The sequence below is a fragment of the Rhea pennata genome, chromosome 12, assembly GCF_028389875.1.
Source record: "Rhea pennata isolate bPtePen1 chromosome 12, bPtePen1.pri, whole genome shotgun sequence".
Lineage (NCBI taxonomy): Eukaryota > Metazoa > Chordata > Aves > Rheiformes > Rheidae > Rhea > Rhea pennata.
Window position 1 is genome coordinate 4,333,146 of NC_084674.1, and position 16,654 is coordinate 4,349,799.

A 16,654-nucleotide genomic window follows, 5' to 3' on the forward strand; every position below is an offset into this window, starting at 1 on the left:
CAACTTCGTCAACTTTGTAAGAGTCTTGTTACAAGCTCAAACATCTTAGATATCTATGTTCTTGCCAAAAATGTAGGTGTTTTTTTTCTAGACAAGCGCTGCTTGCTATCTTGGGAGAGAAAGCAGAACGTTATTTAACATGTTGTGTAAGTGAATGTGTTTGCACTTGATTATCCTTTACTCTTTTGTAAAACTTGAGTGTTCAGGAGCTGGAACTCAAGGGCAGGGAACATTAGAATGTAGAAATCACTTTATTTGAACTAGTCACTATAAATATTTGGAATATTTTAATCCAACAGAGGCAATAGAATGCCTCAATAAAGGGTGAGGTATGGAGTAATTTTATGCAATGGTGGAGAAAGGAACTCCTTATTTAAACCATCTGGATGTTTCCCTGCAGTGTGAAATGCGAAAGAATAGGCGCTGTGATTAAGGAGACCTGGGTTCTATTCCTGTCTTGACTGTTGTGATCTGATACAGGTGGTTTATCAGTTTCCGTTTAAATTGTGAGGAAAAGAAAGTTCTTGTGTAGTCTGTATGTTCTACATGAAAAGAACCATAAAATGGAGAATTAGTGCATTGTTAAGCATCAGTACAATGAAGTGTCACTGTTGAATTATTCTAAATGTACAGCAGGGTTTAGTCCTACTTAACTGTCATTTTGTTAAGAAACGCAAAGTAAGGAATCACTAGTTTATTTTTTTTTATTTGGTGTGTGTGTGTGTGTGGAGTTGAAGCATATCATGAACTATTAAAATAAGCAGAAAACTTCACAGCTCTTGTGCCTTTCCTCTACGGTCTCAAATATGGAAATACTGAAATGCCATCTTGTCCACTGCAAATGAAAGTCATTCCTGGCAAATGCTTTGCAAAATAATTTGTTGCTTATTCAGGTGCTCTGCAGCTGGAGCAAAAACCACAAAGTGTAGTGTTAGGCAGTTTATTTGCCTCTAGCAGTTGTTGTGCAATGAAGAGTTCAAAATGCTCTGAACCTGAATTAAAACAGTTTAGTTTTCCCAGATCAGTGCATTTTGAATGCATTTTATCCTGATTACTCAAAGTAGTATTCAAAATTCTGGAAAGAATATAAAAATTCCTAAAATAGCTTGATGTAAGAATCAATTAAGGATTCTCTAGTACTTCTGAAACAGCTGATCAATGTACTGCTATTGGTAAATAAATAGTGAATGTTATGATATTGAAATGGTTTTGATTCATACTGGTCATAATCAATCCTAACAAATTTTGCAGTGGCACTTTAAAGAATCTTTGTATGAACTCTGTGTTCATTTTAGGAGGCCTTTGCATAAGTAGAGCTGAAGTGCAGATAAAAATCAACTAAAGCTCTTCTCAGTTTTTAAGTTCTGGGGGTATTTTGTGCTATTTTATTCCAGGTTAAATTTTGGTCTTTCTGTCACCAAGAGAGACTTTTGAATTTGGTCTTTTAAGGTTTCATGACATTTGTCCTTACTTCTTGGATTAACTATGTAGGGGAATCATGTGGCATATTATTTAATGAGTCAAGGTAGCTATGGGGATATGTAATGAAAGCAGATATATTTTTCCCCATGTTTTTTGAATGTGATGAAACATTTGTCTTGTGTCAACAACAGCATATATCTATATGCTGTTGCACTGACTGTAGCCCAGTTTAAAACAGGACAGACTCAGATCTTATGGGTTTTTCCCTCTCTCCTAACTATAGAGATTTTCGTAAGCTCTAATAAGAAATTATTTTAGACAAACTACTGATGCTGATGATGGCTTCTTTTTGAGAGAGGGGCTGATGCAACAGTTCTGCCTTTAAAACTTGTAAGAATGGCCTTTACTGACTGCTGCTCTAGGAAAATTAAATTCATATATGTGCCTATGGGAAAATGTTATTGTAGGCCATAGACTTTAGCTTAAGGGCATAAAGTTCCATATCTGTACTTTTTTTAAAAAAGTATTTAAAGTGAATCTTTACATGTACATATTCTGGATTTACATCCATAATATTGACTCAGAGTGGATTTGGTTTCAGCTTTGAGTATACAAGTGAATTACAATAGTAAACAACATATTGGAAAATATTACTTTAGCTCTTCTTTAGATCTTATTTACAGAATATATGATTGATGTTAAGACTGAAAAAAATGAAATCTACATAAAAGGACAGAGTAAATGAAGGAGAAAAAGCTGTTGTTACAAATCATAACCTTATCTGTTCAGGTGACAGTTTCAATTCCATTTGAGTTTTCTCCAGTTGTCATCTTTTTTATGTTGGATTAAGTAACCTTTTTTTGTCATCTTATTCCCATAGCAACCCTATCTTTTTTTCCCTTTTTTTTAATTGATGTGAATCTGCTTGTCTCTTATTTCAAAGACCGCACATGAATAGCGTGAAGGAGGGGGAGTATGGTGAGGAAAGAACAGACTTTCTGGCATAGAAAATAAATAGCTTTTAAAAAGGATAAAAATAGTTTTGTCATATCCAAAATACTTCATTTATTTATTCCCAATGTAGTTCTTCATGAGACCCAAACCTCCTCTCTGCTTTGGTACACTGTCTGGGCAAAACCCTTTCAAAAGGTTTGAGGGCTAGCCCTCAAACCTAGCTAAAATGAAAATCCAATCCTCCTGAACTTTGATCTCAATCTTCTGTATCACAGGGACAAAGCCCCAAATCAGAATGCAGTAACAGTTTATACAAAATGTTTCACATCATAGGTTAGTTGCATCTGCTTTCCTTTTTGAGGCATTAAAGGAGGTTGAAACAAGGAGCTGTTGCTTCATCTCCATAAATCTTTTTCTTGTTGAATATTTCACTTGATTGGACTTGCTTAATGTAAGTTTTTGAACTGGAGTGCTGTGAAAGATAGTGTTACTTAAATTGACCTGAATTAGTTTTTATTCTGTAGCTATGATGGAGATACTTAATTGCTTATTACCTTAACTCTGAAGGCCATAACCTGCAATGAACCAGAGAAGCAAATCTGGTAACTGCAGTCTTTGTACTGAGACTAAGAAACAATGATCTTTGGATTTTTTTTCTGGATTTTGGTCTACTTCCTGTGTCTGTTTGTCTGCCACCTGTTGTTCGTTCTCATGTGAATCCTGGTGAAAGCAGCTTCACTATCAGACAGGTTGTCCTATATGTCCGAAGTTTAGTAGCAGTGGGTGAGGAATAGATTGTTTATGTAATGTAATTTGTTAGCTTGCTCATGTTTCACAGTTTTACTACTCAGTCTCCCTTGTTCACTTATTTCTAACTGCCAAAATCTTGGCAATAATTATTTTCAGGTTAAATTATTAATTATCTAATCTTTGGAGTTAACAGTTTGTATACATATCACATTAAGAGCCTGATCTAAAGCCCATTGAATTTGATAGCTGTGTTTGGTAGGAATTTAATCCCTTTGATCCTTCAACCATGGCTTTACAACTTGCAAAATCAAACATTAAAAATGTATCAGTCAACAGAAATGTATCTGTGTGCTTGTGGCATACTTTCACCCTTCATGACTAACCAAACAGTAGTAGACTGGAACTTTCACAAAACCAGAATGAATTTAATGTTTTGAACATGTTTTACAGCAACAGTCTCCAGCTACGAAAGATTGGTTAAAAGATGGTGTATAAGTTCATTACTTGGCTATAGCCTTGGCTGTAGCCGTGGCTTACTGAATTACACTAACACTAAAGGAATGTATAAGTATCTAGTAAGTTTTAACCTTAAGTAACCCATGGCTACAACACAGAACTTCAGATTTAGAAGGGACTGAGAATCTCTATTATAAAGGCATAGAAGTGAAGACATTTACACTTTTATATGTAGCTGTTCGACGTTCTGATTTGCTGCCAGCCTATCTAGTTTGTTTCCTGATGTTTATTATGAGCATAATTATGAGCACATATGTTTAGCATACTTGCTAAACAAAATAGATATTTAAAGTAATGGAACCTGGAGTACTGTTCCTGTTGCACTGGAATTTTTTATTGATAATGCCTTTATGTAAAATGTTTCTAATAGAATATGGTAGTGAATGGTAACAGCACAGACTATGGATCATATGTAGTGTCATTTAATAAGCAAGAAAACTTATTACTTATGAGAAGTGATACACTACCTATTTTTCTTCTGTTATTACCCCTCTCAATCCTGTGCAGTGCACAATCTTCATTCTTCTTTATGAAACTTTTTTCAGCTGTTGGCTTTTTATTAAATTGTAGTTAACAACATACTTTTGAGGATTATGCCACCCTAAATGGAAAAAATTGATTTGCACTGAAAATCAGTTTGCATGTAGTGCATCTGTCATTTGAACTATCCATTTAGGTATTGACAAAAAGACTTGAGGTCCCAATGTGTTTTGGGAGTTTTCTCCTTATGTACATGTTTCAATCTATTAAACTTTCTTCAGTAGTACTGAGATTATTTGTTTTTAAAAATAGAATAGCAGACCAGATCTGTGTTTCTGGGTAGCTTCCGCCTTCCTGTCTGTTGTAGAACGGTTTGATACTGAATTTATTAATCTGTGCAGTTGTCTGCTCAGGTGTAATCTCTTGTTAAGCCATATTTATTCATCCATTGAAGGATGTGCACATTGGTACACTGTGGCATATTAAAGGTTTACCACAGCCTGCCACAGCTGTCATCTCTTTGACCCTTCAGTAAACTAAGTCTTCCGTGTAATTTTGCTTTCATTCAAGTGTAATGCCATTACAGAAGAGACAGACAGAATGCAATTGTCTGTAGATCTTGTCTCATTCCTTTCTGCTCCAAGGAGATTAGTGTGCTCAAATCATCCATGTATTTTCTTCTTTCATTCTCTGACGCGGTGAGAAGAGCAAAGAAGAAAAAGTGCATTGACTAATGCATTAGCACTAGCTTTGAGGTGATGGAGTAAACTGGAAAGAATGAACTCACCAGTTGAGCAAAAGTCCTCTCACTTTCCCTGCACTCACGCTTGCCCTTTCTCTATGTTCATACCCTTCCTATTCATTTTCAGCAAAGAGCTCTGCATCTTTTCCCTTTGCCCACAGTGTGACCTATGCTGTGTATTTAGCAGCACTTTTTTTGATGATGGGGCAAACTGAGGGTTGGTGGATGTGTTTTAATCTTGTTTTGCTGAGATTCCAATGACAGCAACACCAAGGCATCATCCAACATCATTCCAGCTAACTTTCTTTTCCTTCAAAAGAGACTTGTTATTTTAAATAATGTTCTACGAGAACTGGAGTCAAGGATAGTGTTATGGAAGTAGTACCTACTACTTTAATTTCAAATGCCTTTGTTTTTTTTCCCCCCATTTATTTTATTTTTATTCGAATGATAATTTTTTTTTAATAGTGCTTGCTTTGGAAATAAGTGAGTCAATCTCTACACAAAAAAATCTCTAAATCATATTTAAATGTTAAAGTTACATAATGATACCTTAAGTGGTCTTAAGCACTTCTTTGTAGAAGTGCCTTTATGTATCTCCATTTACAAAGATATCTTTGAAACAAACAAACAAAAAAAGGAAAACCTCGGAACTTTATATGCGTGTTTGCTTTCTAATAGCAACCTGTTGGTGGTGTGGATAACCTTGTTATCACCTTCTTTGTACTGAAGCTTGGAACAACCTCCTGCAGTGTATTTTCTAAGCCATCTCCCCTTCCCTGTGTTCTTATGCAAGATTTCCAAAGGGAAAACTTATACAGCTGCCTGCTGGCATTACTGCTGTACTGGGATCTTGTAGCGCTGATGAGAAGTCAAAAGAATGGAGAGATTGAGAGAGTTTATGGATGATGGGCAACAACTGGTGTCTGGGGCCTATCTGTTCTAAATCCAGGCATGTAAGAAGGCAGCTATCATGTTGTCTAGTGCAGTTACTCTTTATGAACTTGCATTCTCTGTAACTTCTGGTGGATTGTTTTCCTAGTGTATGTGTATTGATTCCTTCTATTGCACGTCATAATATTTTATCTAGTAACAAAGTTGATCAAATAAATCAGTAATTTTGGAGGTTGTTTCTTTTAGAGACTGTTTTGACAATGTCACTGCTTTCCATCTTTGCTGTTGGGATTTGGTTTTTTTTTTGTTTTGTTTTGTTTTCACCTAGCTGTTCATGATTTGCTGGTTGTCCTGTAGGTACTTGGGAAGCGAGTGAGGAAGCCTAAACATTGATTATAAATATCTAGTTTTTAAGTTTGTCTTCTGCACTCCCATATTGATTGTTCGTGCTCCTTTGATCATCAGTTATGTAAAAGCTCAGAACAATTTCTCCTTGTTATTCTTAACCGAAAGATTCAAGAACAGAGCAATTTTAAAATAAAAATTGAAAGAATTATTTTTTTATATATTTTTTGGGATATTCTTCCTCTTTGATTAGCAAAAATCTAGCTTTTTTTTTAATTTTATTATTTTATAACTTGACCTCTTAATAGTATGTGCTGCTGCTTTATTTACTTTTAAATGAAAATGACCAAAAGAATTATATGTGAGTTTAAGAGTAACTAAAGCCTCTCTAACTAGTTCTTCCTTATCCTTCCTGTATTTTTATTACTTCTAGTTTTTCATTTGGTGGTTCACTGGAATTATTTTCTTGTTTCTTTTAGAAACCTTTATGCTTTGCAATAAATCCCTTTTTATTGATGAATTTGTCTGCAGGATTCCAGGTCTGAGGTCTGTGTCTAAACTGGGGAACCTAAACACACTTTCAGATTCCCAGTGTATACTGACTCCAGGGTAAGGGTAAAACACAAATGAGTACCACTTCATCTCATGCCCCAGTCTCTGTGAGGAGACCTAGAGGCTGTAAAAGAGCCACTATGTATTGCAGCTATGTTTTCAGTTAAAAGCAAGATACTTGAGCACACTGTGATACTTGTCTGCCTTGCAGCCTGGATTACTTTGACATCTTATATAGTAAGAAATTTAAGTAAATCAAATCCGAATGACTTCTTATCACAAATCACTGCATTGTGTAATGAATTTAATTTATTCCAAGTCATGCTTGCAAGGTTCTTCTGTTTTTCTTCCATAGGCAATGGACTACCAGGTAGCAATTCATTTTGAGCAAGACCAAATTCAATTTTATCTTCTATTTACCTCTGTTTAATTGCATAACAATCATTGTTCATGCTTTTGTAAATCAAAACACAGGATTTATTATCCACATGGGGATTAAACTGTTTGATTTTTAAATGTATCTGCATTATATCTGGGTCAGAACAATGATTAATATTTAGAGAGGTTTAGTAGCTAAGCTGAGGCTCTGGTATGTGTGCTAAAAAGGCCAAGAAAGATTCTGCCCTCCTGGAGGATATGAGGGGCAGAAGTAGATGTGCAAGTAGATGAGCAAATGAAACCTTGGCTTCATTGCAGGCAATAGATTTCCCCTTTCAGTTTCACTCAGGCTGATTTAGTTCAGTGTGCATTTCTGTAGCTAGAAGGAGCAGTTCTTTGGTAGGATTTAAGGTAATGTTTACAGTACTTTAAATTCCAGAAAATAAGCTGCAAAGTAGATCATTTGCATCTTTCTCAGATGAAACTTCAGAAACAATGGTTAGATTATCTATTTTGCTTTCCTGCATATTATAAGGGTTACAAAGTAGAACTGAATTGCAATTAAAATGTCATCCAGTCTATAGCAAACTTATTGCTGCTTTTGAGCTATCTAACTTTGTTTAGAAGACTTGGTGTGATTCAAATATTTCCCTTAGTATCTTCTTGCAGTGGTAACCTGCAAGACTAGCACTCAAAGCTGGTGCAGAATCTGTGCTAGTCTTGCAGGTTACTGTTTTGTTTACCCTAGTGCTAGGTACTCTAAATGATTTCTTTTACTGACTGCTGCAAATCTGTTGGTGGGAGGATGCAAGAGGAAGATAAATTTACTTACAGTGAAAACATTTTAGCTAAGTAGAGCTGTTGCAGAGTGTGTAAATAAGTTGTGCTGTGTGTGTTAGAGCAACTGCAAGGATCTCTCATCAAGTCTTAAATGTCCTACCAGGAATATAAAGCCAGTTCTAAGCAAAAATTGCAATATATTCAGTCCCTGCCACAGCATGCCTTAAGTACAAAATAATCTGACATCTTCCACTGAAAATTCAGACTGTCAAAAACTAATTAAATATACTCAGCGGCGCTTGAGAAAAGAGATTTCTGGATGAGACAAGCAACTGACTTCTAACAAAAGAAAACCCTGGTACAAATCATTTACTCCCCATAGTAAGTAGCTCTGAAATGAGACCTAGTGCTTTAGGCTGCTTTAGTAGAATTGGCTTGTAGCCATTTAAGAAACCACTGCATAAATTTCTGTTCCCTTAACTGCCTTGTAGAAACTGAAATTTCACATTACTGTAGTGTTTCCTTCCCTGTTTACCTTAGGTTTAGACAAGACAATTCTGTTTATGTCTTTACCTACAGGTGAAGGAATACTGTTAAAGTATGCCTAAAGTCTTCATAGCTCCCAAAACTTGCAGTTTGTTGCTACTTTTCTATAGCACTCACTTAATGGAGTCCAGCATTGGAATTGGGAGCATAAGCCAGTCCTTATGTTGGGAGCCCGACAGCATAAATGTGAAATTCCTCTGGATGAAGAAGCAGCACTGGGGAGAGAATTATGAAGATGTTGTTGCAATTAAGTGCTAAGGGTTTGACAGAATGAGTCTTGAGACTAGGGATAAAGGGTTTTTAAAAAGAGTTGAGGAATGTTCTGGGCCTGAGTTCATGAGGTTGGAATTGACTGGAAAGCCAGGCATGACCTGGAAGCCATTGGGTAGAGGTGAGAGAGGACAGCACTGGGACAATGTAAGGAGTGACAGAAATGCAGCAAGAAGCTGAATCTAGAACTGAAAGTTGTTGACCACATGAGGAAAAACTATGATTTTAGGACCTGGAGCTTGCTGGAACAGGGCATTTCAGCCCTAGTAGCTGTTTATTTGGACCTGTGTTTTTGCAGCCTTTGCTTCTCCTTCAGGGTGAATGCTCCTCAATGGTTTTCCCAACAACAGCATGCGCCTGACCAAGAGAAGCCAACACACACTCCCATCCAAATCAGGAACGAAGGCTTGGGTGCTGAGATTTTACTGTTTTGTTTGTTTGTTCGTTTGTTTTCTCTTGGCCAGTATTTGTGAGCCTAGGCAACGTTCATTCTGGCATTTCTTACTCCAAATAACTGATTGTTATTATTATTTTACCTCCATGTGTTACTTGCACAAATATACTACTCTAGTCCTCAATTAAAGTATATTAAATTAAGATCATAGGGTATTTTTTAGCTTTTGATTAAATGTGTGGAGGTGTGTTTTGACTGCTTCATTGCAGGATGGCTTCATTGGATGATATTCATCATTTTACTTCAGTATTCAAGATCATTCTACGTCACAGACTGCACAGTGTTGTGCCTCCTAGTGGTCAAGTCGTATTGTTTTACTTTTGCATTTTTATGTGAGCTTGGCGGTTTTTTATTGCTACCTGAACTATTAGCATCACAATGATGAGTAGCATATCTTTCCTCTGCCTTATCTATGGTAGAAAGTACCAGTCATACTTGTCTGTTAACTGCTGATGACATCATGGCAAAAAAATGCACTTTAGAGTCCCTTTCCCCTGAAATCTCTAAGGAAAATGACTACAGACCATCTGCTTTAGCTACTTTTGGCTACTGTAAAGCCAATGAACAAATTATATTCTGATTTACTTTGTGCTACTGAACATCCATGAAGCTACACCTTTAGTGTTGCTGTATGGTAATGTGATAGAAGTAGATCATTTCTCTTATCTGTCCTGTCCTCCTAAGGCTGTTAAAGCAGTCTAATCCTAGCTGGTAACCAGTGATTTATAGTCAGAAGTGTTTGCAGTAATTCTCCAGAATCTGTCTTATGCTGCTGAAAAATCTTTGTAATCAGCTTGATATTGCAGCAGTTGTAGTGGAGCACCTAAGGAAGAGTGTATTATACCACTACTTGAGAAATGTTAGATTTGGGCAGTGTAGCAGCAATTAATATCAGTACCGTAGGCTATGTTCAGAGCATTAAGTCTGAGTTATTATTTGTCAGATGTGAAAATTCACTTATCTCTTTCTAAAAATAGTGGTTAATAAAATAACCATCCTTTCTCCATATTAACTAGGCAAATATAATACCATGAAGATGTATAAATGTTACTTTTGGAGTAACTGAAAGCAGAAGAGAGGCAGAAGTAAAATGCAAAGTTCTAATTTGTTTGAATTCATCTGTAAATATTTACCTATTTCACCCATATAGAGTAAAATTTTGTTTGTAGTTTGTCACCTCTGTGGATTACTTCAAGCAGATTACTGACAATTTCTATAGAAGTAGTCATCTTCTGTAAGTTTATTAATCTAATGATTTGAATCATTATTTTGAGTCAAATGATTTGATAAGTGATGGATCCATGTGTGTTTTAGGTTGAGAAATAGCATAGTAGAGAATGTGCTATTTTTCAACCTAAAGTGTTTCCATAGAAAAAGCTTTCTACAGTGCTTAAGCAGTTACATAATTGTGTGGCAAGATAAAAGATGCTAGATCTTCTTCCATGGATGGATAACACTGCAAGTAGTTCAACGTGCATCATCATTACATGTACACACAGTTCAGTATCCCCAGTTAGTCACAGAAGTTAAAAATTTTTACTCCTCTTGAACATTTGTTTCCACAAAACTCAGACTCATGGTTGGCTTATCAGAAAGGCCTATCTAAGGAAAATAGAATAGGAAAAAAAATCACTGGAAAATATTATGAGCTATTTGCAGAGTAAGGTAGAATTAAAAATAAATGAACATTGTGTTATTGTTTGCTCAGAAGTCTAACAGCAGCATCTTTTATCACAATTTTAATTTAGAATGTATTTTTGCCCCTTATGTAGCTAGAAATGGTTTTGAGGGCATAGAAATCAATTTAAAGATTTACATATATATGCCCAACTCCTGGAACTGGGGCTCAGATAAAATTTTGGTTAATATTGCCTACCCTGAAATGATGGTTTCCCTGCTTCACATGAATTCAGAATACTGATTTAAGATCCTGTTTTAACCTAACCTGGAAGGAAGACATAGTCTAGTTCCACTGTTATGACAGAGCTTGCTTTTAGGAGCCTGATGTACATGTCCATTTTCCCTTTGGCAGAAACTGATGCTGCAGTGAAGTTCTTGCTCTGGGCTGTGATCTATCAGCAAAAGAAGAATTCAGTTCTTAGAGCTGTGTTTTCTGTTTGGCAATTTTCTTTGCCCTTCAGAAAATGTATTAGATAGAGATCCGACTAATAAGTCAACTTTCTATCCTATCTGGACCTCACTGATCTAGGAAATAAACTGCTCCATATTTTTATCAAGGAGGGTATCCAGATTGGACAGTTGAATAAAGAAAAGGCTCTTCAGGAACAGTGAAAACCCAGTAACCATGTATTAGCTTTTCAGGATTCTCAGTAAATCATGTTAAAAATGGAGGACGGTAGTTGGAGATAGAGATGAAATCTAAGGGGTTTTGGAGAAGAAATTGGTGCAGTTGATTTTGCCATTGTAGTTCATACATTAAGGGTAGTTCTGTGTGTGTGTGTGTTTTTTTTTTTTTTTTTTTTTCTTTTTTTTCCCCCTTCTCTCTCTAGGCTAAAGACTCTAAATATGGTATTGTGGTTTACTGACTGGAAGATATCTTGTTTCATTGTAAATGCCTGCTAGCTGAGAAAGCAGGTGTGGGAGAGAAAGAAATGGATAAAACTACTTAAGAACTCAAATCACAGCAAGAAATGCAGTCTTAGGGTTGAAGAGCTGTTGAGATTTGCCTTTCGAAAGTCTAATTCTCAAAGAAGCATTCTACACAGATTGTTAAAGCTAGAACTTCACTCTAGCAGTTCCATAAAGATAATATGGTTATATCCTTCAATGATACATTTTTAGTAGTTGTGTTGGATTTAACTGTTAATGGCATTCGAGGTGCGTTTCCTATTGTTTTTGCAGCACTGCACATACTTGTGCCGTTCCTATAACTTTTTTTTAACCCAGGTATAACAAATGTTTTGACATGAGAATTATAAATATTTTCAAGGTCTCAGAATGTAAGATTTCTATGCTGTGAAAAATAAACTAAATTGTTAGTCAATGTGCAACAACAGCTGTAGTAAGACATCTGTTGATAGGATGTCTTGTCATCTGCTGTATCTGCTATTTGTTATCTTTACATCTGTTATAGTCCACATGGCCCTAATCAAAACAGCGTGGCTCTTTGCCAGGTGTTACATACCAAGTGAGGTGGTGAAAATGATGGGTGTTGGTTACTCATACCCTGGCAATCTTTTCTGGTGACAACCCAACTGTATTCCGTAGTATCTATGGAAGAATATGTCCATTTGTTCAAAGGAAGTTGCCATCTTTGGAAAGATGAGTGAAGTTAGTAGTAAAAAACCTCCTGTTGACATCAACATTCTCAGTTCTTCAAAAGTATATTGTCCTAGAAAGTCTTTTTTTGAGAAATTCTTTCTTGGAATTTTTTATTAAAAAAAAGAACAGATAATTAGACCCAGATTTGGCAAAGCATTTAGCCATCTGTTTAACTATTAAAATATGAATGGCCTAGTGTTCTTCCAACACTAAACTTGGTTTTTAATCACAAGTTGTCAGAGTGATAGAGAGAGAGTCTTAACAGAATATTGTCAGGATATTCTTGCGGTTTGTTTTAGGAAAGCTTTTTGGGGCCTGATTCATTAAACGTTCTTGTTTTCATATAGTAGAGTCAAGTTACAGGTACTCCTCCCTCACCTGTACTGTGTAAGGCTGCTACATTTTTATAAGCTTTAGTTCTGTTGATGAGATACTGATTCAAATGGACTTTGGGTGAGACTGGTGCTGTACAAACAGACTTGGGCAATTTTTTGAACTGGAAATAGAAGGTTGTTTTCCTAGTAGTGCTTCAGTTTGATGCAAATAAAGGTTCCTGGAGGTGGGAGTTAGAAGTCTTCCAGCTTGCCCTATGCTGGAGTTTGAAGGTGTGTAGATGGCCAGGAAATCAGTATTTTTAGGAGATGGGGGCTGTATTAGCTGGCATGTGTCAGAGCTGGCCCTCAACCTAGTTTGCTGAAGCTATGTCATTATTCCTATGCTAGGGAAGTACGTTAATAGAGAAGCCACTCCCTCTTACTAAAATGCAGTTTCAAAAATATTTATGCTAGTATATATAACTTATAGTACAATATTTATCTATACGAAGGCAGCAGTACAACAAGTTCAGCAGTGTCACAGCATTATGAGACTTTGTAGAGGTTGCTGTGAAATTACATTGCTTTCCTGTAATATCTAGCTCTTTTGTGTTTTGAGTAATGTTCAGTTTTGTAGTATAATCATTTCTCTGCTTTCCTTTGCACCTCAGATGCTAACTGATTTTTACAGATAATTTTAATCCTCCATCGCCTTTGTCTTTCAGACTTGATCTAAAACCTAGCAGAATCAGTGGAAAGACTCACTTTCTCTATATGCAGTTTATTATGTTTTTCTTAATTGATGCATGTCTGCAGGTGCTGTGTTCTAGTTAATATTTTTATTAGCTCAATAGAATATTTCTGATACTTTGTTAAGAAGCTTAAAATTACGCCAACTATAGATTCAGCATACAGCATTTGTCTAAAGTAGTGAATAATATATGCTCATGAAAGCATCTCTATATAGTTAGATTTCGGACGTAAGAGTTGTAGGAATGACGTTTGCATATGCGTGTAAGCCATTTTGGTGACAAGAAAATTTAAAACAAGCAAAAATTTCAGGGATTTGTCTGTGTCTCTCTTCTCCAGAAGTTGTCATTATCAACGTAGCTGTTACAGTATACTCAGGCTGTTTTTCTGTTGTTCTTAAGGCTGTTTTTCTTAAGAGCTGAGGAATTGGTATTTCATTTCTTCTTAATCATGTAACTTTGTCTAGTACTTAATTAGATGCTAACATCAAACAAGCAGAGTCCCTACTTTAGAAGTACCTATTCAAGAAAACAATGAAAGTTTGTTTCTTTGGCTTGCTTAGGTACTTGAGCATCCTAGTTGTAAATTTTTTTTCAAGCGTATATATTACGTATATATAATGAACTGTTATTTTGAAGGAGTTTATTGAAGTAATAGAATAAATATTTCTGTGGTTGAGGGACTATTGCACTAAAAAGGGACAGGAATATGATATTATCCTCTTAGCACTACTTAGGAAAAGAACTTTTGCTAGTTTGGTTAAAAAAGCAATAAAATATAAACGTAGGAGTACTGTCAAGGCTGCCTGTAAGATTGCTATCTCTTGTTTTAATTAGTTGATTTGGAGAGCAATACTGAGAAAATGGAGTAACATACCTGAAGAAAACTTGTTTTGTGAAATTTGTCAGTCTTCTACAAAAACTTTTTTCCATGTTTTGTAGAATATGCACCCTTGTTCTGCAGTTATCAAAGCATGGTAGAATTGTAAGTGAGCATGTGCTGATGATGAATATCATCATGTAATTAGATGCTTAGGTTCCACTGGACTGGGAGATGGACTTCAAGATCATAGCCTTCACCGAGGAGCATCTGTATGCCCTGTATGTTACTTAAAATCAGTATGATTTCTGGCAGTCTCTACTAAACTTACAAAGAACAAAATCTCTAAGGGTGAAATGTCAGCACATGGGTTTCTTGCAACAATATGATGTAACTTGATGCTGTGTGTTAGCAGGTTGAAGTGAGACGTGTCTGAAGTCACTTTTTCTGTCCTGTTCTTTATTCTGTGTTTCCAAGTATGTTTTATCATCTTAAGACACTTTAGCAGGATAAGATAGGATCAAGAAATTGATCTGAAAAAATCTTTTCTGTTATTTGCTCACTTATTTTAAAATATTTTATTCAACTTCTCAGGTTTCTAGGAACTTGATGTTCCTTACCAATTACTTCATGTAATAGCCAGTTTTATTAGAAGATTCAGAACTGCTCCCTAGTATTATTGCTTTTAGGATACTAGCTTTATAAAAACGAGCGGAAAAAAAACAAAACAAAAACTCTAACTGTTCCACAGAACAGGACGTGCTTTGACCTTGCAATGTTTTGAACATGCTACAGAAACCTTTGAAAATGAGATCAGAATATTGTATATGAGCAGAGAATATTTTTGGAGGTCAAAGGTTTGGACTTCATAGGACAATACTTCCCAATACAGAGTTCTAGTAATTTTACATAGTGATATTTTGATCATTTTTCAAAGTGGTATCAGATAACACATAAAGAATATAAAGATATATAAATGAATTAAGTGGTGATATTTCTGCAGCTGTGAGATTATTCTACTACTTAAACTGTTTTACAAGGTGATATGGAAAGCTTCCTGCCAGTTAATGAAAAACTGTTCTTTCATTGTAATATGGCTCATATTCTTTGTTTCTGGTGGATTTTGCTTTGTGTCTTTTTTTTCCCCAAAAATTATTCTGTTGTAACAATCAATTTCTCCTCTGCAGTCAATGATTAACAACTTCTGCAGTGTAAAATTACAACAGATCAGACCATGGAACTGTGCTAGGTCACAGCTGGATATCTCCAGCATGATGAAACCTTGCCTTTCTGCATGCCTGCCCATGTTCCACAGGTCATGGCCACTTCTGAGCTGCTTCTAGGCCAAGTCCCTTCTATTAGCATGATGCGGAAGATGACACGAAGACTTGAGTCTTTAAAGAAGTATGTTTGCAATAAATGAATGTATGTGTGGGAAGCAGTGATGAAATAGGTCATCTTGATTACTAAAATAATATATACTGTGTAAGATTTACAACTTAGAATGGTTGTGGTATAAGTGGACAAAATTCAATCTAAGTTCATTTAATATTTTATATGTGAAACTTTTTTTGTAAATAGTCATTTAAAAAATCAAACTGAATGGCTATTTTCATCCATTCATACAAATACCACGTCTTTTCTGCTCTGAAGTATGACAGTAGAATAAGTCTATTAGGAATAGACAATTAGGTTAGGAAAAGTCTATAAGTTGGTAGCAAAACTGATGTCTTAAGTTTTTGTCACTAGAAGCTAATTTTAGTTGCAGCTTCGCAACTTCAGACCTAGTAGATATAGTGGTATTAGGAAAACATAGCTACACAAGCTGATTTCCTGTGTGTTTAATGTTGTCACTACTCAGCCAGTATTGACGAGATCAGTCCAGCTGTGAAACAGCTGACTAAATGAGTCTGTAGCAATATATTAAAGCAAGACAGCCAGCTTTGTGCATGTGTGACATACTCAATAGTTTGTAGATGTTTCCCCTCTTCTAATTACACTTTTTTACAGGCCAATAACAAAAAATAATAGAACAGTATGTTAATACTGTGGCAATAAATATGAATGTTTGAGTTTGAATGAAACATTAAGACTACTCTTCAGTGTTTTGGTTGGACCAGCTGCTGCTCTTAATATTGTATTTTAGAAAGTAGCTACTGTTGGTCAACTCACTGCTTTTACTTCACAATAAAGACAACTATTTTAAAGACTGTTCTGTGTCTTTGAGCATCTGTATGTGAAAATATCTTTTTACAAAGTTGTAAACAAACCCTTTTTAACTTCCAGCTGATTTTACTTCTTGGTCTTTTGGATTGTTTGGTTTATTAATTTGTAGTTTGCTTTAATAATGTGTAATAATACACTTCATTACTATCAACAACACTCAAAGGATTTCCTGAGACCAGA

At 35.6% G+C, this 16,654-nt stretch overlaps 1 protein-coding gene across 1 annotated transcript in view; it reads left to right on the forward strand.

Annotated features, from left to right (window-relative positions):
- The first annotated feature begins 13,674 nt into the window (after positions 1–13,674).
- Positions 13,675–16,654, forward strand: part of LOC134145879 (contactin-3-like) — a 58,128-nt gene continuing 55,148 nt past the window's right edge. The window contains exon 1 of the mRNA XM_062585873.1: positions 13,675–13,693. Coding sequence (XP_062441857.1) covers positions 13,675–13,693 — 19 coding nt within the window. The remainder of the gene's footprint in view (positions 13,694–16,654) is intronic.